Below are 26,654 nucleotides of genomic sequence, written 5' to 3' on the forward strand. Positions count from 1 at the left end.
CGAAGTAGTGAATGAGTAAAAAGCTAGTGGTGTATACAGATGTGTGGTCACTCGTGTACGGTGCAAATTGTTAAACTTCAGACCATCTAAATTTGGCTTAACAGATAAATGCACTTGGTTCATTGGTTGGATTAGTACTCCCGTGAGCACAGACAACACAAAGAGCCGCCGCATTTCGTCTCACCAATTAAACAGTAGCACTCAAAGCAGACGTGCAAAAGGCTTTGTATCTCATAATATACCTGACATCTGTGTAACGTTCCTTGATCAACAGGAATTAAGTGCTCAAATGGTCTATTGATGCAACCCCGAAAAGTTCTATTATAAATTAAGCTACAATTATACATTTAGACTATTCTCAAATGTTGTACTAACTTGTGCTGTTTGTACTCTGATGCCAACATTTCCAATACGAAATAAAATATATGTAAAGCAGGGAGATGAATAAATATTAAGAGTTTGCATTAATATTAAGCTTTGAGATTGCAGGCAGCGTTATAAATTAAATAGGGGTGTCGGTAGTTACGATAGGAATGTAAAAAGTTTCCGGAGGTAAAACGACCGTGCTGTAAAATGAATCCCGCATATTTATTATATCTGTTATTCTTTAAAAGCATCGTAAAGTTAATAAAAGGTTTTTGTAACAAGCAGGCAACACGTTCGAGATAAGCTCCCGGTCTCGCGAGTTGAAATCTCTTAAAACGTCGTTAAACCCAACCCCTACCTTTCAGACAAAAGCCTAACTGGCTAATTGTTGACGAAAAATATTCTCCATGCAAATTCACTCTGTTTACAGGTCATTTCGAATTTGTACGGTTTGGGAAGTTAAGGTAATTAACAGAGTTTCAGGCGTTTAACTAAGCGTTAGAACGTGAAGTTAGATTGTTGCTAAATGAAATCAGATATTATTAGAAGAATATTGGTTCATTCGAAATACTTGTACCTACAACGGAAATTGTATGCTCAAATATATACATTGCTACAGTGAGGCGGCGAAAAAGTATGTTTAACGTCATTTGTATGCTGCTACACGAATCTGTTTAAAATGAAAATGGATAAAAAAACTATTAAGCACTGGATTCGTTTTACTAAATAAAATATTTACAGATTTTTCATATAAAATTGGTTTAAAAGTCTATGAAGGTTACTTTTTAATTATAAAAAAAAACATACGTCATTTAAATACAAAATTTTTTTGTAATCATAATTTGATTAATTAAATAGCTCCTAAAGATTTGTGTTTTCGCCTTGACTGAGCAATAGAAATTCTAATCAAAAAGTTTTATATTTCGTACAATAGGTTGGTACATTTAGAGCGCGTCGTGTTGAAATTCTTGGAAGAAACCAAAAGAGTACTCGAGGTGCCTTCGCTAATTGGTATTGGTACCAAGACAGATCACTGGGCACTGTTATCCCTAAAGACAAAGGTTCTTGGCGTACTCTTTGCAATCCGATCCGCCACCGCCCTCTCGGTAATTTTCTCGTTAACGGAATGAATAAAACATTTCATTCCTTACCTTTCTTTTGTAATTGTTAATGGTTGATGGGTTTTGAAAATTTATGTTTAGATTCTTTCTTGCGATTGTTTCTCCCGATCATTTGTTACCAAATATCCTCCTATTAAGATTCGAACAATATTTTTCAAATGTATGATTTTCATAAACTTCTTGTTTGCTTGGCTTTCGACTGCTTAGATTTGAACCTCAAATGCTGTTATTTATTAATCTTTACAGATCGATAAAAGCATGTTTACGTATTTTTTTTTAAACTTTTATTACGTCGTCTCATCGGTAATACGTATCGTACGATACGTACGATAATTATTGTAGAAATACGATAATTTTTAGTTAAATGTCTATAGTGTGAAAAAAAGTTTCACTTTTACCGTGGTTTCATAAAACCACACAACATTTTTTTTATTTTAAATAGAATCAGACCGCAGAAAAACCTGCACATTCTAAGCAGAACTATAAGTGTAATTATACTAATACTGTAATTATACGTACGATAATTATTGTAGAAATACGATAATTTTTAGTTAAATGTCTATAGTGTGAAAAAAAGTTTCACTTTTACCGTGGTTTCATAAAACCACACAACATTTTTTTTATTTTAAATAGAATCAGACCGCAGAAAAACCTGCACATTCTAAGCAGAACTATAAGTGTGAGACGGAATTCCGTAGTCGGAATTTTCATAACAAGCGCATGGCGATCGCTGGAGCGTCAGGTTATAGCTACAGTCTCGAAGCGCTGAGCCGATCACGATCCCACCGGAATCTCAACACTGTTCTTTATAAAAGTGATAAAAGATCGAGTCTAACACAGCATACGCGATGGATCTATAAAACAATTTCTTGTTCGACTGTCTACGATATTATATGCTAATATTATTATGTACCGTATTTTATGACAATATTTGCAACATACATTTTTTTGTACTTTAAATGTAACCATTAAAAAACATTTTAACACAGATTTTAAGATGCGGTTATGATTGGCACAAATGCCAAGTGCAGGATATTGTAGGTTACACCCCCCGAAGATTACGCGAGTTTTTCATATAAAGCCATTCAGCCAATTTCCCTATATCCTACACGGGAGTATAATAAAGGAGGTTTTTGTAAGGGAAAGAGGTTTGTGCACCTACAATACGCACTGTACCTTGAGAAGGGTAGATAGACGCAATATTCGGCTCTCACTTGGATCGGATAGCTTTAGTTATTTAGGGTGCTGTCAATTTGAACAAATAGCTGATTTCCTTGCGTTGACGTTTTCTTGTATTTCATCTATGACTTGTAAACTGGTGACAACAGGTGATGCGGAAGGGAGAATGGGCCAAATAAAATATTTATCGGGTTTGTGATTGAAAATATGGAGAGGATAACGTTGGAACTACATACTTCTATCTTATACCTTAGTATAGTAAATAGGTTATAGTTTATTGGTAAAAATAGGATTTGGAAGTTAGCTTATATTACCAGTGTCTACGCGGTATACCGACACGTTTATTGAAACAAAAAACATCATACCGCCACTCCCACAGTCAAACAGCATTGCGGCTTACCTGTGACAAACAAGAACAATTATGTGAAATAGATCATATTATATTCCAATAGTCCACACAAGGCATACGGGTGTTAATTATTTATACGTAACCGTTTCAAGCGGCTGATGTTGACAGCGGGTCCGCGGTTACCGACCGACCCCACAGGCCCACAGTCCACACGACACTCGGTACGTATATTGCATTATACCGCTGTAATTATGTTACTATCGTGATGATGTTTATTGTGAATCATCTTTACGACCACTTAGGTAATACACATTAGCAGGTTTATTGGAGCTGTAAGGCTTTTTCAGATTATTTTTGTGTAACTTTACCAAAAAGTGCCATAATTAGGTACTTGATTATAATCCTATCGAAGTATTTCTTCCACTTTGATACATTATTTAAATAATTAACCGATTTGATTGATTAGATTTCAATATGTCTAAATAAATGAAGTACAATGAATAACATTATTATAAAACCAACATTGTGAGTACATAAATGTTAATATTTAACTATCTAGTATTATAAAAACAAATATAATATGGACGTATCATCTAATAAATAATTCAAATGGACTGAATGAGGGTTAGTATAACGTATTTTAGTTGATAATTCCTCTTAAGCCCCAACAAGCTGATTTATGTCCTTCGATGTAGTCGTAATGTAGGCGTTCCTAGGAAACTTTATTTAGAGAAAAACGCCGAAATGGCCACAACGGTTACGAAAACCACATAAATACCACATCCCCGATGCAATAAATCGTAATAGGCATTCGACTTTACGGCTACGAATCGTTCCTACTGGGGACATTATATTATGTACTAGCTGTCTATCCCGTGCCTTTGCTCGCCACTTAAACGCATATAAATTATTGAATAACTAAACCATGATGCATGAGTTTGAATACATATTTTCAATGTTCAAAGAAATGTATCAAAACCATATACTTAGCTATCATAAATATACTTATTACATTGCCCGCTACGGTAAGTGTAAAAGATTTTATAGGTATAGTATAGGATATTAAAGGGGCTTCAAGGCGATCGTAGGGTAAAGATTACCTATATGTCAAAACATTCTTACAATGCATTGCTCTTCAAGTTTTACTGACCATATAAAACAACCAATTTTACGATACCACTTAACATATAGTGTCGTAAAACCGCACCAAAAACTAAACCTAAACATAAACAATGGTCATTTCGCAGTTCATTAAATAGATTGAATGAAAATTATTTATTAATCCCGCTACGATGGGACACGGAGCGGTTGGTAAGAATACAATAAAAGATCTAATATGGGGAATTTTATGAGTTTACTACGATTGTAATGTAGCTTTACCTCTACGTTACAAGTTTTACATTACAAGTCGACTGTCAGACCATTTATTTTTATAAACACAATCAATTATAACATATAACATGCGCCTACGAAACGTTGTTTCAACAAACATTGAACAAAATTTCCCATTAAGTTCATTTTGTTGGATTATTTTTATTTAATACTAGGCTCGCGTGACGTACCCGAGCTCTTACCAATATTTTTGCACGATTACCGTACTGATGAAAAGTCAACACATGTATAAACCAACTGCTGTTTTATAATTTATTTAAATTATTTTACCATTTTCAAGAAAATAATATTTTTAGTTCATCAGGAGTAGAATAAAAAATATTCAATTAATTTCTAAAAGACAAAGCTAATTCTAGAAAATAGAACCGTTTTCGAGAAGCTTTATTTTGAAGCGCTAAATGGAATGTGTTGATTTAAAAATAGTTTTTCATTTGCCTATATTATATTGAAATGCACAGCCAAAGTCACACAGATAAATTTTATTGATATGGAGAGTTTAATGGGTCTAGTGAAAAAGAAAAAAAAATATGTCGCACGAAACGATGAATTCATATGCAAATACGTGTTCGAATGTGCATCCGACGAAAGTTAAACGACGAGGATCAAAGTTGAACAAATAATATTTTAACTGTAAAATATTCTTCTCCGAAATATTTATTTGACAGAATGTAGTATTATAAACTCGTAGTAGTCTTGTAGTTTTGTAAAAATGACAAAGAAAAAGATCTAACCAGTTGTAGACTAAACCGTAGCAACATCATCGCATTAAAACGCCCGTAAAACTAAATAAAACATGTCAACATGAGATTAAAATGTTTCAATGTATTATTTCAATATTATAAAATAAGAAAAAGTACTAAAGTAAAAACCTCATGAAAGACAAATTGTATCATTGTATTACAGCCAAAAGTACGAGTAATTAACATACGTCAGCGCTATTCACGTGCTTTTACATAAAGTACCGTAAAATTCCTTAATGGCTGTAAATGTTTTATACACACATATGAAAATAACATCAGTGCAGCTCGAGCGGAGAGAAATACAGCGTACGAACGGAAGTCAACTCAATGAGTACTATATTTTTAATTGATGCAGCCATCGACGTGTACGGTAAACATTTACGCGTTTATTCGAACAACGACAGGCCAGTCTTTGCAAGTTTTAACTCGGACATTAATTGGTGGAAAAGTGCGCAATTTCACTGTTTGGTTTTGACTGATCGACAGTAAATATTATCATTGAAAGTACGGTAATGATTTTTTGATAAATTGCTACTTTGTAGCTTTAATGTGGCCCGCTTGTTTGGATACGTGTTACAGTTGAAACGTTAAATTAATTAATGTTTTCAATTAAGGAAATGAGTTCGGGGAATGATTTAAAGTTAACAAGTCGGACATAATTATGGACAACGAATTTTAAATATTTTAAAAGCTTATAAAATAACATTTCCTATTATAAATATGTGATAATGAAGAACAAGAATGAATTACGACGACACTACCTTATTCTTCAATATTTATTTCACAATATTAAGATATGCGTTAGATATATGTAGCAATAAAATAGCTAGTGAATACACAATATTTATTGTACGTATTATTGGAAGGAAGAACGGTGCAGTGCAGCCAATATCTAAGCCGAGCAATACAGGTACGGTTATGCATGCAAGGTAGTACAATCATTTTTAATTTCCGCAGCAGGACCGTCCATTGCATGAATACCAATTACACCAGTAACTACTCAACATGTGGAATGTGAAGCTGAGTCTCGAGCTAACCGATTTGTATCCACGTACATATATGGGTATATCGATGTACGCTAGCTGTTTGGATCCGGGATAAGTTAAAAGAAAACCCTTGAAAGCTTTTCGTTCGTTTGCGTATTGTAAAAAACGAATAACCCGAAGGTTTAATTAATAGAACCGGCAAATTGCCCGCTCATTATGTACCCTTAAAATAGTATTAATTGTTTTTATTTTTCACGTTCATTTTGATTAACGGCGTGTACCGAGTAACAAAAAAACATGTTTCATCACAACAACGAAAAAAAAATGAAACGTATCCTTTACTTACAATTTTTTATAAGTACATTTTTTGCTAATGGTAACGATTAACAGTTAAAATATTTCGAAAACAAATATTATATTTATAATGGATAAGTCGCTAAAATGAAACAATAACGCTAAGAGAAATGCATAAGACAGTTTAATTTCATTACGAGCATATTATAAGTTCTTGTTAACTCGATACTTAAAAAGTACTTGGGCAGCGATAAAGTCATATTTTAAGTAAGTTCAACTTATTAAAATTGTTAACTACGGTTATACATAAAACGAGAATGGCATTTCGTCTACAGTCCTCTTGAAACTCGAACTACCAACTGGCAGCGAGTCAGCGTCGTCGAACTTCTTGGGTTATTGAAATTTACTTTTTAGAACAATGAAAGTGCACCCGTCTGTAGGTATTTACGCTGCAAGCCTGCAACCCCTTTAGTGGCTAAAGTTTTTACTGGCCTGTCCTGACGCATTGAAAGTACGTGGACATTAAAGGCCAAATTGTCTCCCGGAGCGTTGACACAATACATTATTTTGTTTTGCTATCCATTTACTGTTTTAATAAAATTATGTTTTATTTAAATGATATTGTTTTAAAGCGTACTATATATTTTTCTTTTAATTTAAATCGTTAGTAGTTAATTACACACACAACACATATTCTAATATTTACAAAGAGATAATGAAAGTATAAGTATTTGCTAATATAGTATGTGTTTCTCTAAGCCATATGGTATCTAGTTAAAATATACACATAACATACCTACCGACGTATAAAATTTTTGTTAAAGTGATTAATGTATGGCCCGTGATGGAACGAATAATAAACAACCAGCGCAAAGATAATTAGATCATAATATTATGTAGGTTGACATAAGAAACAAATAATAACGTAGGGCTAGACAATAATGTATTAGATAAACGCACATAATATTTAGGTAAGTATATTTTCTTAATCACATATTGGTTGGCAATAATTTTATAACAATGTTAATGCTCATTAAAATGTTAATAACTTTTAATTTCACAGATTCTACCTGTACGAATATTAAATTTATTATAAACATTTTAATTTCACAGATTCTATTCAAATTACAAACATACCTTTTCTTCAATATCAAAAAAATTGCGCTCATCATGGCTGTACCGAAGACGCGACAGCATTTCACGTAAACTAAACATTTCGATTCTAAAAGCACTTACAAAATAACAAAAACCTGAGGTTTAATAATAATGGGCGGAACATGTGCTAGAATATATTCCAAAAAGAATATTGTTTTTAAAACACCCACCTAATAATAATAAAAGCCCGCGTTTGCACGTTGCTGTCGGATTGCTATGACCACAGATTATCAAGACATTACGTGACACAGATAATCAAGAACCCTAAGCGTTTAATTTTTTATTGATTAATTAAATTAATTTTTAATTTATTTTATTAAATCCTTAAATGTATGTTGTGCTTATTAAATATTGTATCATTGTAACTAATTTCAAATAATTCCTCATATGAAATAATAAAATAATGTCAGACAGTATTATTTATGCAGTTATTTTTTTTTTTTAATTCTGGCAACTCGTTCTAGAATAAGATTTGAAATTGTATGTTTTATTTTCCATTATTGTGAAGTGCCTGTATTTACATTAAGTGATAAAATATTCATATTGTGTTGTATTGATATGAATGATTTCAAATAGCAGGTAGGGACACAATAAGTCCCCACAGAGTATTCAGTCAATGAAGCGCTGTGAAGCGAAGTCTCGATAATGTCTCGCTAAGTTCTTGTTATCTTTTACACTTGAGTATCGTTCTGTATTTAATATCGTGATATTCGTGTGTATTTGTAATACGATTTGTTAAACAAGCTTCAAACATATTATTATATAGATGAGTGTATGAATGAAAATGGCGGTAAGAAATAAAAGTAACAAAAATATGTTTTACGCTATATACTAATTGGAAAATCAAAAGTAAGTATTATTAGTAAGTATTTATTTTCGTTGTATTTTGATGTTTTTTTTATATCTTATTACTTAGGTAAATTAAATATTTTTTTATTTTCGAAATTTTCGCTGGATTATTTTAATCATTTCTAGAGTCTTATTTACAGTTTTGACTTGCATTTTTATCTGTAAGTGCCTCCTTGTTATGGTATAATTTTTTAATTACTTAGAAAAATAGGTATAGGTATCTTGTTATTAACGTCGAATACAATATGTGAAGTTTCTACAAAATGACGAGTACTTCATAAATGCAATCGATACACCTCCGCAATGCATAACTTTAGTGTAAATTTCATACTCAATACTTTTATGAACATTACCTACAGTGTATTACTATGTCCTTACGGTACATTGGAGCAAGGTGTCAAACGGGAAAATTCACGATGTCATCTCGGATCTTGCTTTGCCACGCAAAATACATATCTGACGTTCAGTTCCCTTAGGTGGGAATATGCTTATTTTTAACTTCAACTTGGAAATACGACTGTACTTCGCCTCTTTAGTTTTCATGAGATGCGACATGAGATTTCAGCAGCATTTATATTTCTTATCCCCATATTTCGTGCTGGCTTTGATTTGTATAGACTATAATAGCCTATATGGTGTGCATTTTGGAGAAATGTACGTAGGGTTCTTTTACTTTGTCCCTGTTACATTTCACAGCTCCGTCCGGTGTACCAAAAAAATAAAGATATTTACTACCTACGGTATATATATTTATCCACGTTTTAGTTTCAATGCAGCGGTCAATTTTGATAACCATATTGAATAACACTGTTATCGCAATTAAAAACATATTAATTTGTAAACATACTCAAAATTCCAACCAATCGAATATCGGGTACCTAAGTACCTAGTATTCATCCGCTAATGAATGTCGACACGTAAACCTAGACTTCAAGTTGACACCTACGTGTCTCTTGGAATGTGATCTTAAGCTTGGAATAATCACCGTTGGAATTCCCTTTCCGACAATTGATGCTATCGAACATTTAATGTTCAATTTCATTAGAAATTCAACGCTTAGGTAATATTTAGTTATAATTTGTTCAGTAATAATATCTATAGATATATACACAAACAAAGTTTAAACATTCAATGTAATAATTCACGTATAAATATTATCTATATTTACTTTTTTAATTTCTTGTTCACTGACAACGATCACGCTATTTAATGTGAACACAAACGTTTCAAATTGAAGTCGGTTCAAATCAGGTAGAAATCCGACATTTGCATTATAAACCACTACTACATTCCCAGGTTCACCGCTTATAATTTATAAAACATTAAGATACATATATTATGTCTGTGCCTGTTTTTGTCAAAATGTTAAAGCAACTAATTATCTTTCTTGTACATATTCTCTTGGACGTATCCAACCGTAGTCGGTAGCTAACCTAACGCTGTTTTGTTACAGAACTCGGTGATAAATGTTTATGTCCAACTTGAAACAACTATTAGCTCAAACGAGGATCTGAACTTCAACCTTCTATGTGAAGCAAATCGTCAAGACATCTTTTTTTGAGAACTTCAAGTGAGTTTTTCTAACCTTTGCTTGTTAAGTGTAAGTGAAAATTATTGCTCGTAATTACAAACATGTTTTCAGATATCCTTCTTGTTTAGTTTATAACCTACTAGCAGTCCGCCCCGGCTTCGCCCGTGGTACATATTTCGCAATAAAAGGTAGCCTATATTCTTTCTCAGGGTCTAAAGATTGTCTGTACCAAATTTCATCAAAATTGGTTGAGAGGTTTATGCGTGAAAACCATACATACATACATACATAATTACAAACTTATATTATTTTATTACTTTATAATATTAGAGGTAGTATAGATTTCATCACAGTAATATAAAACGAGATCGTTATAAAGAACATGCATCTTTTTCTAATTTCAAATTAATTAATAATATTGTTGTATATTTTTCTTATTTTTCGCAAAATAATAACAAATTTCATATTAATGGACGGACATGTGTGAAACATTTCCAAGTTATAATTTTAATATTTTTATTAGATAAAGTTTACGATTAATGCCGTTAGGTATACGTAGCCGGTATTAGCGAGAAGGTACTATCTATATACTATCGAAAATACTTTCCATAAAAACTAATCGCCTTATTCGTTATGTAATTATAGAATTAACTCAGTCTTTATTTCACTTCGATATTTCTTATTGTAAGTTTGCTCCTTTTTACATATTCAAAATACATAATATTTTAAATAAAAAAAAAAAAAAAAAAATATATGCTCACAAAATCAAGCCCAAATGGACCTCACAAAAATTTATGTCTGATTTTCTATACATAATTATTATGTAATATTGTAATTAATTATTTAAAAGCTAATACACATATCCTTTCCCTAACTCATGTTGATTAATCATGGGAAGCCCGACCTTCGTTACAAGTATTAGCGAATATATTATCTTTACTTACAAGTAATATTATAAAGCTGAGTTTGTTTGTATGTTGATACGCGCAAATCTCAGAAAAAACTGGTCCGATTTGAAATAATATTTCGGTGTCAGATAGATCCACTGACCTCTCTTATCAAGGACGGCTACATAATATCATCATGCTAAGACCAACAGGAGCGGAACAATGCTGGTAAAACCACGGTTCACAGCTAGTTATGTATATGTATCATATTGCAATGTAAATAAAAGCTATATAATATACTTAATGCATATTTGATCGGGTCTCTTGAGTACTTAGCTTTGTTAATTTTAACGCACGTTGGTGACGAAATCAATTATTAATTTCGCTTAATTACATATGATATAAATAAATTAAATAATTAATATAGTATTGGAAAGAGCCCAAGCATTATTATTTCGATATTTTGAGCGTAGTCAGTGAAATGATAGACTTTTTCAATCTACACGCTTATAAAGTTATAACATGTCTAATAGTAGATACCTATGTTAAATCCATACTAATATTATAAATGCGAAAGTAACTCTGTATGTCTGTCTGTTACTCAATCACGCCTAAACTACTGAACCAATTTGCATGAAATTTGGTATGGAGATATTTTGATACCCGAGAAAGGACATAGGCTACCTTGTATTGCGAAATATGTACCACGGGCGAAGCCGGGGCGGACCACTAGTGTTTAATAATTAATTTGTTTATTTCTAAAAGAATGATACTTCTGAAATCAAACCTAAATAAACAATGTTAGAATGTAGAAGATACTGACGCACACAAATGTGAGTTGTAACATTGTGAATCGGAAAATAAAAGTAAAATTTGAAAACATGAAACCTAAGTGCTTCCTGTATTTACTGCTACTAGATTTCTGTATCTGTACTGAACTCTGAGTAATAAACGGCTTTTGGTATACGGGAATCATCCATACGTGATAAGCCTACCCCATCGTAATAGCTCCTTTAAGAGTAGATATTCTATTCCTTCCATTTCAGGAAGTAAACTGCAGAATTTGGATAGCTAACAGCACGTGCATATAAATGTTTCGTTTATTGAGAAGATAAATAGTGTTCAAAATTTATAAACTTAAGAGTAATTTTTTTATTGTTTCTGTTACAGTTATTGTAGAGATAACATAGAAAAAATCAACACATTTTCTCATGTTAATTTCAAACGAAACTAAAGCGGACTATACTATACTGAACCGAACTATTACACGCTGGTATACAACTATTTCTACTATTTCAAGCTTATCATGTATCGCATTGTAAAATAACTAACCGATTTCTCGTCCGTACATTTATTTATTTTAAAAGTAATAAGCGTCTTATAACGAATGCACACACTAAATAAACGTTAATAACCAAAACAAGTACAATATCATTAGCCGAGGTAGTTGCTTAGATCGCGATTGATTTTAAGTATTCATGGAGTGATGAATAAATAATGTGAATTGGGATGCGATCGATTCAGACCCGATTTCAATGATAGGAATAAGTTTCCGACTAACTTTGTTGCTTCGTATTCCGTTACCTGTATCAGTTTTTGATCGCATAATGTAACCGTCCATATTGCTTTAGTTTAATGGTCGGTCGGAACGCCGTCGGCCAACTATGAGATTTATATCAGACTTGGTGGCCGCGGTGTTGTCTTTACGTGAAACTATATCATTCGATACAACACTAATCGATTTTCTAAGCTTTTTAGAAAATATATATCTACAACGAACTAATAACATTGCACCTGCCTATTTTGCAACAATATTTAATTATGAATTGGACAACTGAATGGCTAATTTAGCAGACTAAACTATATTTTTGTTAACATAAACAATAAGCTCTTCATACTTGCTGAATGCTGATGCTAGAGAATGTTGCGTTAAACAACAGTATTTCATTTTGATGTATAATATGACCACCACACATTTAAACGGTATTCATATTATTTGCTAAGAACTATATTTAGAATGCGCAAATATGAACAGGTAGGTAAACAGTTAAAACGAAAATATTCATGTAGTTTATTCTGTCGTCTTAACAAGTTTAGTATTAAATTTCTGGCATAAATTATGAGCATACGTCTAGATCTAGAAGTACAAAGCATGTGAAATGTTCTTTAAATATTCCTTTCTTTTGTAATCAAAGTGCTATGTTTGGTAGATAAGAATTCCCAACGCGCTTTAATACAGCGAGGGTGTAGAAACGTCTTTGTAGAATAAACGAAATTATTCCACTCATCTATTTATCAAATAAATTCGTCGAGGAGCGGAAAACTCGAAGCAAATTTATAAGTCCTACCTATATCACAATTTCCTCTCGCACTACGTAAAGTTAATTCGTCAAGATATAAATTATGTGGGGAATTATGAAACAGATACATTGTCAGTCGTATTTTTAGATTTAGACGAACGAGATGAGAGAAAAGAAATCTGAGATTGCAAATTTGAGATGCATACAAAATCGGTACCTAAAATCGTATATAAATAAAAATTATGCCCCCGTGGATTATTTAAAGTGCCGTCGGGTGCGATATTTCAATGAAAATCCTTAAAGCGTGTAGATTAAACATGAAAACTTTTTGTATTTGCTTAGCGTTTCACGGTTGATATAAGTGGATTGCAAAAGTTTCGAGGATGAGCATAAAAATGCTCCGAGTTGGAGAAAGGAAAAAAATCAGTATTAAGAGAGTGTCGCAATAAAGGTAAGTGTATTTTTCTTACCTACGTTTTCGAGCCACGTTGATATCTGGATCATAAAATGAAATTTTATTTGTATAAAATATAAATGACAGTTTGTGGTAGACGCTACGATGTGTATAACCACATTCCGGTGTGAAATTGCCTTCACAATTGTTTATAAACGACGCGTCATCGCCAACTTTTTTATGCTGACGTAACCAGAACCACGCTAGTTCTGTAGTTGTAGATGCCGAAACAGTTGTGGATTAAAATAATAACATAATATGAGGATGGTAAATTCAATTAAGTAATGGTCACTAGTACTAAACTGTGATGAAAAATAGTTTGATGAATATAACATTTTTTGGACAATAGTCTACCTGTTTGCGTGAGATGAAATTGGCACATAGATGGTTAACTTGATAGTGAATACAATGATAGTAGGGAACGAAGATAGGCGGAGTATTAAAGGGACGGGAAGTAGACGGGTAAAGACATGTTTAATACAAACTGTCCTGATGGGCCCGTGATAAGCTTAAGGTTAATGTTGAAGAGTTTTCTTGGGTTCCGGAGGGATGGCTAATTAATTACGCACTCATTTATAATTACGTTTACTCACTACTATAAGTTCCTATGACTGATGTGAGTTATCGCCAAAAACATCAAACCCCAAATTGAATGCAGCTAAATTTATTTGCTATGATAATGTTAACACAAGGTTAGTTCGAAAGCGCTCAATCAATTTAAAATGATTTACCGATAAACACTATACAAAAAGCGTTGTTCTCATTTTCCAGTAGATTGTCAATTCATGACAGAGCCTCAGTCGCCGAACGAATATTATCTATTCATCGAGAGCCCTTCGCCATTTCTACCCTTAATAGGGGCACTTTCGAGGAAAATATAATATAGAAATCACAATATGAACATTAACATGAAACCTGTTTTGTTCGATCAAAAGAACTTTTGTATATTAAAAATACCTTCAAAATATTTTCTTGAGAATAGCGTTTAAGATAAATTACCCATTCATAACACGTCTGCATTTTCCCTTTTTTGCTAACGAGGGAAATCGATTCGTTTGTGTCACGTCACTCGGCATGAATGCAACGTTAAATTCATATAGATTTTTGGATATATTCCGTTCTGCACCTGTACTGTGATGCTTTAATCGTCAATTTAATAGACGAAACGAAGGAAAATAATGAACTCGTGTGTGAGCGCGTCCATAAAATACGATTTTATCATACCATAGGGAGGGACACGTTTTCGAATATCGTCATAAAAAAGTCACAGATGTCAAATTTATGACATCGGACCACTGTAGAGAGATTAAAAAATTTATACTAACATCTACAAATGTGCTACGGAGCTACAGACCGCTACGTCAATTTTCATTTATTCAACAAACTAATTTTGTTGAATCAGGCCCGATAGCCGCAGGCGGGCAAGACATTTAAATTATAAAAATTCTATCATAAATTACGTTGTCAAGTTTAAAGAGCGGGAAGGGGGGAATATTTGTTGTCTACATTCAAAATGGCCAATTACTGTCCTCATTTAAATTTAACGCCAAATTGAGTACCTACTATTGAAATTATTTCGGTGGTGGAGATACACAAGTTTACTATTAAGCCTATAATCTTATTATGGTCGAATATAGTTGAAATTTATCGGAAGGAAGAAGTTGAGAAATAATTAACAACAGTTACACCTCTTATAATAATTAATCTTATACTAATACTTACAACCACAGGATAAAACAGTGCTTACCTGAAAAAATAAAAACAACTCGTTAATCCAATACCATAAATCTTAATAATACTTCTAAATTAATTTAAATTGTGCTCTTAGTGCAAATGAACAACAAGTTTTAACGCTTATTACAATAAATGTTTATTTATAAAGTTAACCGAATTATGAAAAAGGAATTTTCTCGGAAGAATGCGGTGTCTTAAAAGGCCGCTAACTTGCACAATAAATCAGTGTAAGCGCAAACGCCGCCAAATAAATAATTTTCTTTATTCATCAAAATTAAAAGCGGCAGTGGACAAAGAGCTTTCCTTAATTAAAGCCAGCTTTTCTTTGTGATTTCCCAACCTTTAAAGTTCGATCATAGCCTAAAGCTGCTCCTTTCTTGTAATTGTATAGATTTTGAACAAGAAAGCATTGAGATTAAGAAAATAATACTTCGCGTTGTAGTTATTTTACAACGAAGCAATGCGATGGTGTTATGAGTTGAAGTGACCTAATTTTGAAATGTTTTTCGTTTAAAAATTCTTAACGCCCTAAAATTTTTCCACCGGAATGTATGTAAAGGCCGAAATTAACTACACTTTATACGGGGGAGTTTAATTACAGTAAACACACAAAAACCAAACCAACAGGGCTAACAATGAGTCGGTGGAAATGTAGAATGAGGTGGAACAGTTGATTTTTTGTACTGCATTTATTTTTGATTCATTCCCCGCCATTTTATTAACCTCACAAACACAGCTATTGTTTTGAGGCATTTGTTTCAATTTTAAAATGGTTGGGAGTCATATTAGTCGCACGTACGGAAACCTTTTGTTTGGGCACGTTATAAATTTCAAATAATATTGATACCGAACGTGTAGTTTAATTTGTTCATAGTAATAATTTAATTTTATTTATTTATTTATTTATTTATTTATTTATTTATTTATTTATTTATTTATTTGGAGATCTTACAGAAACAATTAAACCCGTGTAATATATAAATTAATGACATACAATGGTAACATTAACAATTGTTTCCTCTACGTCTCACAGTGAACATAAATAGAAAAAGTAAAAGAAAAAAAAAACTCACTTGTACAATAATTGATAGGTATCTGTTGCAAGGGAGCCAAATACTTAAAACTAACACAGATTTCTGAAATATTAAACTAAGGGAAAGCATTAACTAAGCATGTACATTATCGAACGTTAGAAAAATTATACATATAATTGGCTAATTGTACATTTGAAACTATATCGGGAGCATGAAAACATATCTATTTCATTCAGTTTGTCATTGTGTAAGACACACATTCTGTGAAGTGGCGCGCGTTGTCCTTTTTTAAATATTAGTACCTATATTTTGTAACAAAATTAACTTAAATTTTAAATGTATTGTTAAAATTTTTTATCGTACATAAAGACAGAAGAACCTAGTATCCCAATGTCTACACTCTCCATGTCTATTAGCTTGTTGGTAACAAATGCGAATCTATTATATTATGTGGTTATTCTCTCCGTACCCAATCTGTTGTTTCATCGATTATGCCCAAAACAAATGATGTGTGTCGATAAAATATAGCTCACGTCTGTTGCACGTTTGTTTCGTGAATTTCAATTGAATGTTCATTGAGGTTTATATTTTTTGAATAAACAAAATGGTTTATGGTTAAAGAAAACTTGGTAGTTTATTCGTAATTTGCTATTTCAACCTTGCTATGCAATTATGCATGTATTCATTTTTCATAGTATAATTTATGATAATTTCGAGATTTTATTTAAATATAAACTAGCATTTTAGTATACCTATGTATCACGTCAAAGTATTGTTATCAAATTCATATTAAACAAATATTTATACTAAAATTAGGTGAAGATAGCAATTATTTTCAAAAATATTGTAATCTACCTGACGCGTAATTGTTATGTACCTACATATAAGATTAGAGGATGCATGGGGCCACCCAAGAAGCTGCACCTGTTAGGAATTGCGACATCGCGCACACCTGCGCTTCCAGAGAGTGTTGCGGCAATCATCGCCACCGCGACGCTGCAGCTACCCCGCCAAGGAGGACGAGCACTCTTAGTTCTAACATCGAACGGGAGGGACGTAGGTTAAGTTAGGAGTAATTTATTATGTAATTTTTTTTACAATAAATAATTTAAAGTAAATTTCGGTTTTTTTTGCGCCTTCGCGGGCCGGTCGATATAATTGGCGCAGTCTTGTGGATGATCCTCGAGAGCCGTCTCTCGGAACGCGAAACTACAAGCATCGAGAATTGCCATTCCATCGGAGGGACGACGACGGGGACCAAGAACCTACATCTATTGGCCGCCGCAACGCGAAGGGTATCCGAACATTGATACTGCAAGAAAGGCCGAAATGAAAATCCTGTAAGTACACTAATTCTCTTAGTGACTTGCCATTCCTAGATTTGTAAGTTTTCCTAGATTACCCATTCACGGGAACCGAGGAACTGTAGCGCGTAGGTTTAAAATATTAATTCATCGCGAATTAATTTTCGAATTTTACAAAATCAAATTGTAAAATTCAAATATAGATATTAGGTTGATAAAAGATTAATAAGTTTAAATATTAATTAATTACGAATTAATTAATTTTCAAATTTTGCGAATTAATTCATTTCATAATTCAGATATATTAATTAGGTAAAGATTATTATTTTTTTTTATATTAGTTTAACGAAGTTAATAAATTAAATTAAATTTAATATATTTTATATTATAAGTATAGGAAATTAATCTAAAATGTCAGATTTGGATAAAATTTTTAATGCACTTAGGCTTTTGCCAGAATTCGATGGTAATGTTAACGTTTTAACAAGATTTATACATTTAAGTGACCAATTGGCTGAGGAATTTATAGAAAAAGATCCCGGAAATACTTTAAAAACTGCCGCGTTATGTAATGGTATTTTAAATAAAATCACTGGGCCTGCAGCCCGAGTTATTAATGCAAACGGTATACCTACTACTTGGCACGGTATCAAAAGCGTATTAGTTAATAACTTTTCTGACCATAGAGATGAGACCGCCCTTTATAACGATTTAGCCTTATTAACGCAAGGTCGTAGCTCTCCTCAAGAGTTTTACGAAAAATGTCAACATCTTTTTAGTACTATAATGACGTATATAGCATTACATGAAACAGTCGTTACTACTCGTGAGGCAAAAAGGGACCTGTATCAAAAATTAACACTACAGGCTTTCCTACGTGGCCTACGAGATCCGTTAGGCTCACGTATACGTTGCATGCGCCCCGCAACCATTGAAAAAGCATTAGAATACGTGAATGAAGAACAAAGCACTTTATACCTTCAACAACGTAATGAAACTTTTGATAGGAAACCCCACGTACCCTTTAGAATGCCGTACTCGAATGAACCGTTTTATAGACATAATGATTTTAGTGAACCTATCTCTTCTAAACTACAGCCTTTACATTCGTTCAGACCGCAATTTAAGCCACCAAATTTTAATCGAAATTTTAATCAACCACAGGGACCAGCACGTCCTACTCGTACTATGCAAATTTTCCGCGCTGCACCCCCTAACTATAACCCGCAGAGCAATACGTTCAGATTACAGCCTAAACATCCCGCGCAACCGAAACCGCATCCTATGAGTGGCGTTAGCCATTACGTTACAAAGACTTTACCACCAACACCTTTTGCACGCGCTCATGATTGGTCAAAATTTGGTAATCCACCCCCGAGTAATTACTTTAAGACTAGGGAGATGAATCATAATGAATATATAGATAACGAAGAATATTACTGTACCGATTTATATCCTTATGAGGATAACTATTATAATAATGAATATTACTGTACGGAATATGAACCTTATGTACATTACGAACAGACAGACGCACCTGAAAATTCTGGTGAAACGTGTGACGTACGTTCAGAACACGATCAGGATTTTCAGAATCCACCAAAATTAGAAAAACCAAAATAGAATTAAATCTACACACGCAACGTCAGCTTCCTTATATTCAAATTCATAATCCTCCACTTAAATTGTTAATTGATACTGGAGCTAACCAATCTTTTCTTAGCCCTGATGCAGTACAGAGATATTTTCCTGACGTTACTCTTAATTATGACCCCTTTGAAGTAAGTAATGTTCATGCTGTAACTCGTAGTAATTATTCTATAACATTACCTAGTTTTCCTGAATTTAATGACCCTGACGATATTACATTTTTCGTTTATAAATTTCACAATTATTTTGACGGCTTAATAGGTTCAGATTTGTTAGATAAATGGGAAGCATCAATTAATTATAAAACTAAAACTTTAAATACTTGCAATGCTACGAATCGGTTATTAGTATATGACTCACGGAACGCTAATCTTTATGAGGACGTCATACCCGCAGGAAGTAGTAAATTAGTTAGATTACCTATAGATGTTGAGAATGGAGACGCTATTATACCGGAACAAATTATATGTAATTGTCATATTTCTGAATGTTTAACGAAGGCGAAAAGCAATCGCGCTATCGTGGAAATTTCTAATCCAACCCGTAATGACGTAATTTTTTCAATGGATCGACCAGTATGTGCCGAGGTTTATAATAACGAGTGCACGCGCACCAAACGTTCGTCCGACCGTGTGAAACAGGTATTATCTCGCTTGCGTACTGATCACTTAAATAATGAGGAACGTTTAAATTTAGAGTCATTATGTTCACAGTATGCGGATGTATTTTATATAGAAGGAGAAACCTTAACATTTACGAATAAAATTAAGCATTCTATTAGAACTAAGGATGAAATACCGGTTTATACGAAAAGTTATCGCTATCCATTTATTCATAGACAGGAAGTACAGAATCAGATAAGTAAGATGTTAGAACAGGGTATTATTAGACCATCAGATTCAGCATGGAGCTCTCCTATTTGGGTGGTACCTAAAAAGGCAGATGCATCCGGCAAAGTTAAATGGCGTTTAGTTGTTGATTTTAGAAAGTTAAATGAGAAAACTTTGGATGACAAATATCCGATTCCTAATATTACAGATGTCTTACATAAATTGGGTAACTGTCAATACTTCACAACGTTAGATTTAGCAAGTGGGTTTTATCAAGTAGAAATGAACCCAGCTGACATTCCAAAAACCGCTTTTAGTGTAGAACATGGTCATTTTGAATTCTTAAGAATGCCCATGGGTCTAAAGAATAGTCCGTCTACTTTTCAAAGAGTAATGGATAATGTACTGAGAGAATTGCAAAATTCTATTTGCCTAGTCTACCTAGATGATATAATAGTATTTAGCACTTCTTTACAGGAGCATATCATTAATCTTGGGAAAGTGTTTCAGAAATTGCGTGAATCCAACTTTAAAATACAAATGGATAAATCGGAATTTCTTAAACTCGAAACCGCGTATCTAGGTCACATTATTAGCAAAGATGGGATAAAACCTAACCCAGATAAGATATCTGCCATCCAAAAGTATCCCCTTCCGAAAACTCCAACCGATATTAAACGATTTCTAGGTCTATTAGGTTATTATCGGAAATTCATACCAGATTTCGCTAAAATCACGAAGCCCATGACACAATGCTTAAAAAAGGGTTCAAAGATAACATTTTCTAAAGATTACATTGAATGTTTCGATAGGTGTAAAACATTATTAATGAACGATCCAATTCTCCAGTATCCTGATTTCAATAAAGAATTTATTCTTACGACTGATGCGTCGAATTTAGCCATCGGTGCTGTACTCTCGCAAGGCCCCGTTGGTTCCGATAAACCAATTGCGTACGCTTCACGTACACTTAATAGTAGCGAAATTAATTATAGTACGATTGAGAAGGAATTATTAGCAATTGTCTGGGCAACGAAATATTTCCGTCCTTACCTTTTTGGCCGCAAGTTTAAAATTATAACTGATCATAGGCCCCTTCAATGGGTCATGAATTTAAAGGAACCTAATTCCCGTCTCACACGTTGGAGGCTCAAACTTAGCGAATACGATTACACCGTAATTTATAAGCAGGGAAAGCAAAATTGTAACGCCGATGCTTTATCGCGTATTCAAATTAACAATGAGGAAACAGATTCTTTAGCGGTTAATCCAACAGAAACAACACCTTCGTTAATAAGAAGAAGTTCAGATACAATTACTGTTAATTCAAATTCAAGTACGATTACTGCACATTCGAAATCAAGTACTCTTACAGCAAATTCCGACACCGTCACAGTTCATACTGACGCGGAGAACCCAATTCTAGATATACCTATAACAGATCACCCGTTGAATAAATTTAAGAGACAGATAGTTATTACTTTAATAGATAGAGTACCGAGTAAGCCTATAATTTCAAAACCTTTTGAAAATCATACTAAGATAGATATTAATGTTAACAAAGCGAATATTGATAGCGAAATAGTTTCACTAATTAAAAAATATGTAGATCCTAAGATAAAAACTGCAATTCTAGTTCATCCCCCTGATGCTATGTGTACTATAGTTCCAATAATACAGAGTAATTTTAAAAGTTCATGTATGGATTTAGTTCTTACAAAATTAGAATTGCAAAATGTCAAAGATTACTTTAAGCAACAGGAAATAATACGAAATTATCATGAAGGCAAAACTAACCATCGCGGAATTAACGAAACTCATTTATCTTTATCTAGGAAATACTTTTGGCCTAAAATGAAGGAAGCAGTAACTAAATATATTAATGAGTGTAGCATATGTGGTCAAGGGAAATATGATAGAATTCCAGTAAATCCAAAATTTCGAATCGTAGTTCCTCCTACAAAACCTTTTGAAATAGTACATCTCGATTTACTTAGTATTGATTCTCAGAAATATCTCACTATAATAGATGCATTCTCTAAGTATGCTCAAGCATATTGTTTAAAGGACGCAACCGCAATAAGCGTAGTTCAGGCTCTTTTGACGTTTGGTACACATCATGGCTTACCTATGACTGTCGTAACGGATCGAGGTCCTGAGTTCACGAACCAAATATTCAGTGAATTTGTAAGGCTTCATAGAATAAATCACCATAAGTTATTAGCTCATGCACCTAACGAAAATGGTATGGTAGAACGGCTTCACTCAACTTTATTAGAACACATACGTTTACTAAAACTTGAACGACGTGGTGAATTAATCATTAACTTAATGCCGTATGCTGTTCTTGCCTATAATAGTTCGATCCACAGTTTTACGAAGTGCAGGCCTCTTGACATTATAACCGGTCATTTAGATCCCCGCGATCCTGTAGATATCGATCTATCAGAAAATGTCTTACAGCAATATATGCAAGAACATCGCGATAGTATGCAAAAAGTATTCAAAATTATTAATGAATCGTCTTTGGAACGCCGTACTCAAATTACAGAAAACATTAATAGGAACCGCGAACCCGAAATACAGTATTATCCAGATCAACAAATTTTTGTAAGAAATCCTAGGGATAGTCGACAAAAGACCGCACCGCGTTTTACGCACGATACTGTACTGGCTGATTTACCTATTCATATCTATACTAAGAAGAAATATGGCGCTGTTGCTAAATCTAGGCTTAAGAGGGTACCTAAATTGTTACAGAATCCTTCCTCTGATCCTGTGCCAGATTCAAGCAGAAGATCCCACCCTGACTAGCTTGGATGACGGACCTGGTATATTACCATTTAATATTGGAACTGCTAGAATTGTCACTCATTATCATTCATTTTTGCAAATTATTAATTTAAAGGATATTCGTGATAGTATAACCATAGTAAAGGATCAATTAAATTCATTAACGCCTAATTTGCACGATAAATTATTTTCGCTTTATAATTCACATATTGAACACTTGCATTATAAGATTATTAAATTGTCAAATCAGTTGGAAACTTTTGAACCCAATCGCATAAAGAGAGGTCTCATAGATGGTTTAGGTTCAGTTATAAAAAGTATTTCTGGTAATCTAGACTATACAGATGCAATTAAATATGATACCGCAATTAAATTATTACAAAATAATGAGAATAAATTGGTCACAGAAATGAATAATCATATAAGCCTCAGTAAAGATTGGATAGAACAACAATCTGATATTTTAAACAACTTAATTAAAAATCAGGAAAAAATTGAAATAGCTATAAATGATTTAAAGGCCAATAATTTAAACGTTACTCTATACATAGATTTAATTCAACGCGTAGCGATTTTATCAGATAATATAGATGATATATCTGAAGAATTACATAGATTAGAAAATTTATTAGGTTTTATTCGTGCGAAAAGTACGCATCATCTTATGTTCAATTCAAATTCTCTAAAAGAAATGCTAAATAAATTACACAAATTTTATGGCAAAGAGCAAATCCCTCAAGTTAATTATAGAGAATATTTTGATTTAGTTAAACTAGGCTATTATTATAGTAATAGGAATATAGTTATAGTTTTTATGTTCCCGGTTGTCCTTCCTGCTACCTTTGAATTATTTAAATTATCCATAGTTCCTAATAAAGATAGTAAAGTCCTAATTCCACCCTATCCTTTTGTGGCAATTCACAACGAGGATTTTATGTACATGGAGGCAGAATGCCCGAAGTCTGGCCTAGGGTATCTATGTGAGGACAAGCTGAACCATCATCGATCCAAAAATGACTGCGTGTATCACCTTATTACCACGCAACGAGTCGTCGCATCTTGTCTCTTCACGCCTGTGGAGCTCGGAGCGCCCGCACTAGAAAAATTAGACGACGCCCACTACGTCATCAGTTTCCCCAAGCCATCAAAAATCCACTTATCATGCTCGCAAGATCAATATGACGTCATTAAAGGAAGCTACTTAGCCACAATACCCAAAAACTGCATTCTTCAAACGGAGGCTTTCAAGATAGTCAATCGAGAAGACCATATCAAAGGACAGATAATGAAAATTGCAAACCTGCCAGATTCCAGCCAATATAATACAGATGAAGAAGTTCTGAAGTTGAATTCGATAAATTTGGATAAATTACACGCTAGTTACAGAGCTATATCAATGGAAATGCCTATCAGTACTAACAACGGATACGAGATTCTCTATATGCAGCCTTCCATAATACCGATATATGTTATATTAATAACGAGTGCAGTTGCCCTAGTGACATGGTACGTCGTACGGAGACTGCGTACATCAAAGCCTATTACTACGAGTGTTCATGGTAATCAAAAAGAAGAAATAGAACATCAATCGGCGGAGGGTGAAATTTCAGCGATATTAACGAGCCTTGCCCGCCAATAATCGCTGAACTTCAGGAGGGAGGTGTTATGTACCTACATATAAGATTAGAGGATGCATGGGGCCACCCAAGAAGCTGCACCTGTTAGGAATTGCGACATCGCGCACACCTGCGCTTCCAGAGAGTGTTGCGGCAATCATCGCCACCGCGACGCTGCAGCTACCCCGCCAAGGAGGACGAGCACTCTTAGTTCTAACATCGAACGGGAGGGACGTAGGTTAAGTTAGGAGTAATTTATTATGTAATTTTTTTTACAATAAATAATTTAAAGTAAATTTCGGTTTTTTTTGCGCCTTCGCGGGCCGGTCGATATAATTTAATCCTACACAAAAAAGTTGTAAACATTTATTGATGCGTGTTTTGTTCAAGTGAACTTGGAGTTTTCAATTACACAAAGTGACGGGGTCTGCGGCACTAGTTCAAAAAACGCCACTGTGGTCAAGCATTTTGACCGATTGCATCTCGCTCACTAAAATAAAAGCAAGCAAAATGTTATAAAATCGCGTTAAAAATAAGGTTTGTTTCCCCACAATAACGGCGAAAACCTCTTCGAAATGTTGAAGAAAACTCGATCACTTTTCTAGGGGAAAACTCTCAGTGGTTATTGCGTTATTACCTGGACGTGTCTGCCGCGCCGGGACAACCGCAATTTAGGAAGAAAAGAATGATATGTGGCGACGACAAAGGATTTTATAGAGCTGCTGCACAGTCTGGAGAAAAGCGCAATCGCCTCTACGGCCTCTCGTAATTAATTGAGAATTCGACATCAATTTCTATTTTCCCCTTCATCTCACAACGGACTTCATGTTATTTGCTATTGTTTTCATAAGTCAGCATTACTTACACAACGTATAGAAAAAAGAAGTCAAGTTGTTTATAAGCGCAATGAAGTCCACATTTTGCTACCCCAAGAAATATGGCAAACGATTGTGTTGCGTAACCTTTATGACAATCGTATAACTCCTTAATACTATTCAATAAAAGCGCTGTGGAAATCGCCAAAAGATTTGCTCCAATAATCGTGCGACAAAAACCGTAACTCAGTCTTGGGGCCTATGAAATAAGAGTGGATGTCCATAAAATAAAATAATAACTGGTCAATAAAATCTTTCAGCGCGGGTTCGAGCAAATATGTCAAATACGGGCGAGCGATCGAGAAAATAAAAGAAAGTCGTCAGAGATGAGGGCGTGAAGTGGTCTTTCTTTGGTGGAAATTTGATCTATGACAGGTCGTGATCGGGTCTATCAATCGGTGGGTAATTGGAAGGGTTTAGTGTCGGACGTCGAAACGGTATCGCTCATATAAAAATAATATATTACGTCATATTCCTTTGAAACGTTCGAGTAGATTTAAAGTTCACATGTTTCAATGAAAATAAGTAATTTCAAAACCTTTCGATGAAATAATGTTTTTTGAAATGAGCTCTGTGAGAGAAACTGTCGCCGTTTTATCTTTCATATGTATAAAAATAGTAACGTAAAATGAAGAAGCTTTTATTAAATTATATTGGAAAAATTATAACACTATCATATTAAGGAATTTGAATACGTGGAATGAAAATAAAGACCAATTAAGCTGAACATTCTTTGAAAAAACTACAGTATCCATTGGCAGGCTAGAAAAACTGTAGAGCTATCCAATCGCCGATGAAGGTACTTGTAAAGGCTCTAACGCCCAGCACTAAAATGTAATAGGTAATCGGTATATGTGAGCTCCCGGGAATGGGACACCTTTATATGGAATTACTGGCTCACCCGCGCCTTTTTGCTTTTATACGTTTTAAGAGATATTGCAAAAGCCGGGCGATTCTGCTGCTCCATAATACGTTATGAACGAATGCTTTACGAATGGCAGAATGGCTGGGCGTTTAAATTGGTGACTTGTGCTTTTAGGGTATTTACTTACGAATTGATTTATATATAGGTACCTATAATTAATATAGGTAGTGTCCGAGCAGATCAAATAGCGTTTTTCTGGACAACTCAAACATTTCAAGTTCTTGAATGTACATTTAAATATTGTTATTAATTTGTTTATCTTAAGGGGTTTCTAATAAGAATAATCCACA

General features: G+C 33.6%; 2 protein-coding genes and 1 long non-coding RNA gene across 5 annotated transcripts in view; 2 read left to right on the forward strand and 1 right to left on the reverse strand.

Moving 5' to 3' along the window:
* Positions 1-26,654, reverse strand: part of LOC123692479 (polypyrimidine tract-binding protein 2) — a 142,589-nt gene that overhangs the window by 69,972 nt on the left and 45,963 nt on the right. For 2 of the 3 annotated variants that reach the window (XM_045637239.1, XM_045637237.1), the window contains exon 1: positions 7,565-7,780. The exons of the other annotated variant lie outside the window; for it this stretch is intronic. In XM_045637239.1, coding sequence (XP_045493195.1) covers positions 7,565-7,642 — 78 coding nt within the window. In that variant the 5' untranslated portion in view covers positions 7,643-7,780. Of the gene's footprint in view, positions 1-7,564; positions 7,781-26,654 lie in introns of those variants that run through there. 3 annotated transcript variants of the gene reach the window in all.
* Positions 8,095-26,654, forward strand: part of LOC123692482 — a 55,083-nt gene continuing 36,523 nt past the window's right edge. The window contains exons 1-2 of the long non-coding RNA XR_006751560.1: positions 8,095-8,431; positions 9,885-10,001. This is a non-coding gene — a long non-coding RNA (uncharacterized LOC123692482). The remainder of the gene's footprint in view (positions 8,432-9,884; positions 10,002-26,654) is intronic.
* On the forward strand, positions 17,246-24,860 carry LOC123692480. Its single transcript, XM_045637240.1, has 2 exons — positions 17,246-17,711; positions 22,916-24,860. Exons 1-2 carry the CDS (start codon positions 17,701-17,703, stop codon positions 24,585-24,587), a joined length of 1,683 nt encoding a protein of 560 aa, XP_045493196.1. The 5' UTR covers positions 17,246-17,700; the 3' UTR covers positions 24,588-24,860.

The sequence above is a fragment of the Colias croceus genome, chromosome 6, assembly GCF_905220415.1.
Source record: "Colias croceus chromosome 6, ilColCroc2.1".
NCBI lineage: Eukaryota > Metazoa > Arthropoda > Insecta > Lepidoptera > Pieridae > Colias > Colias croceus.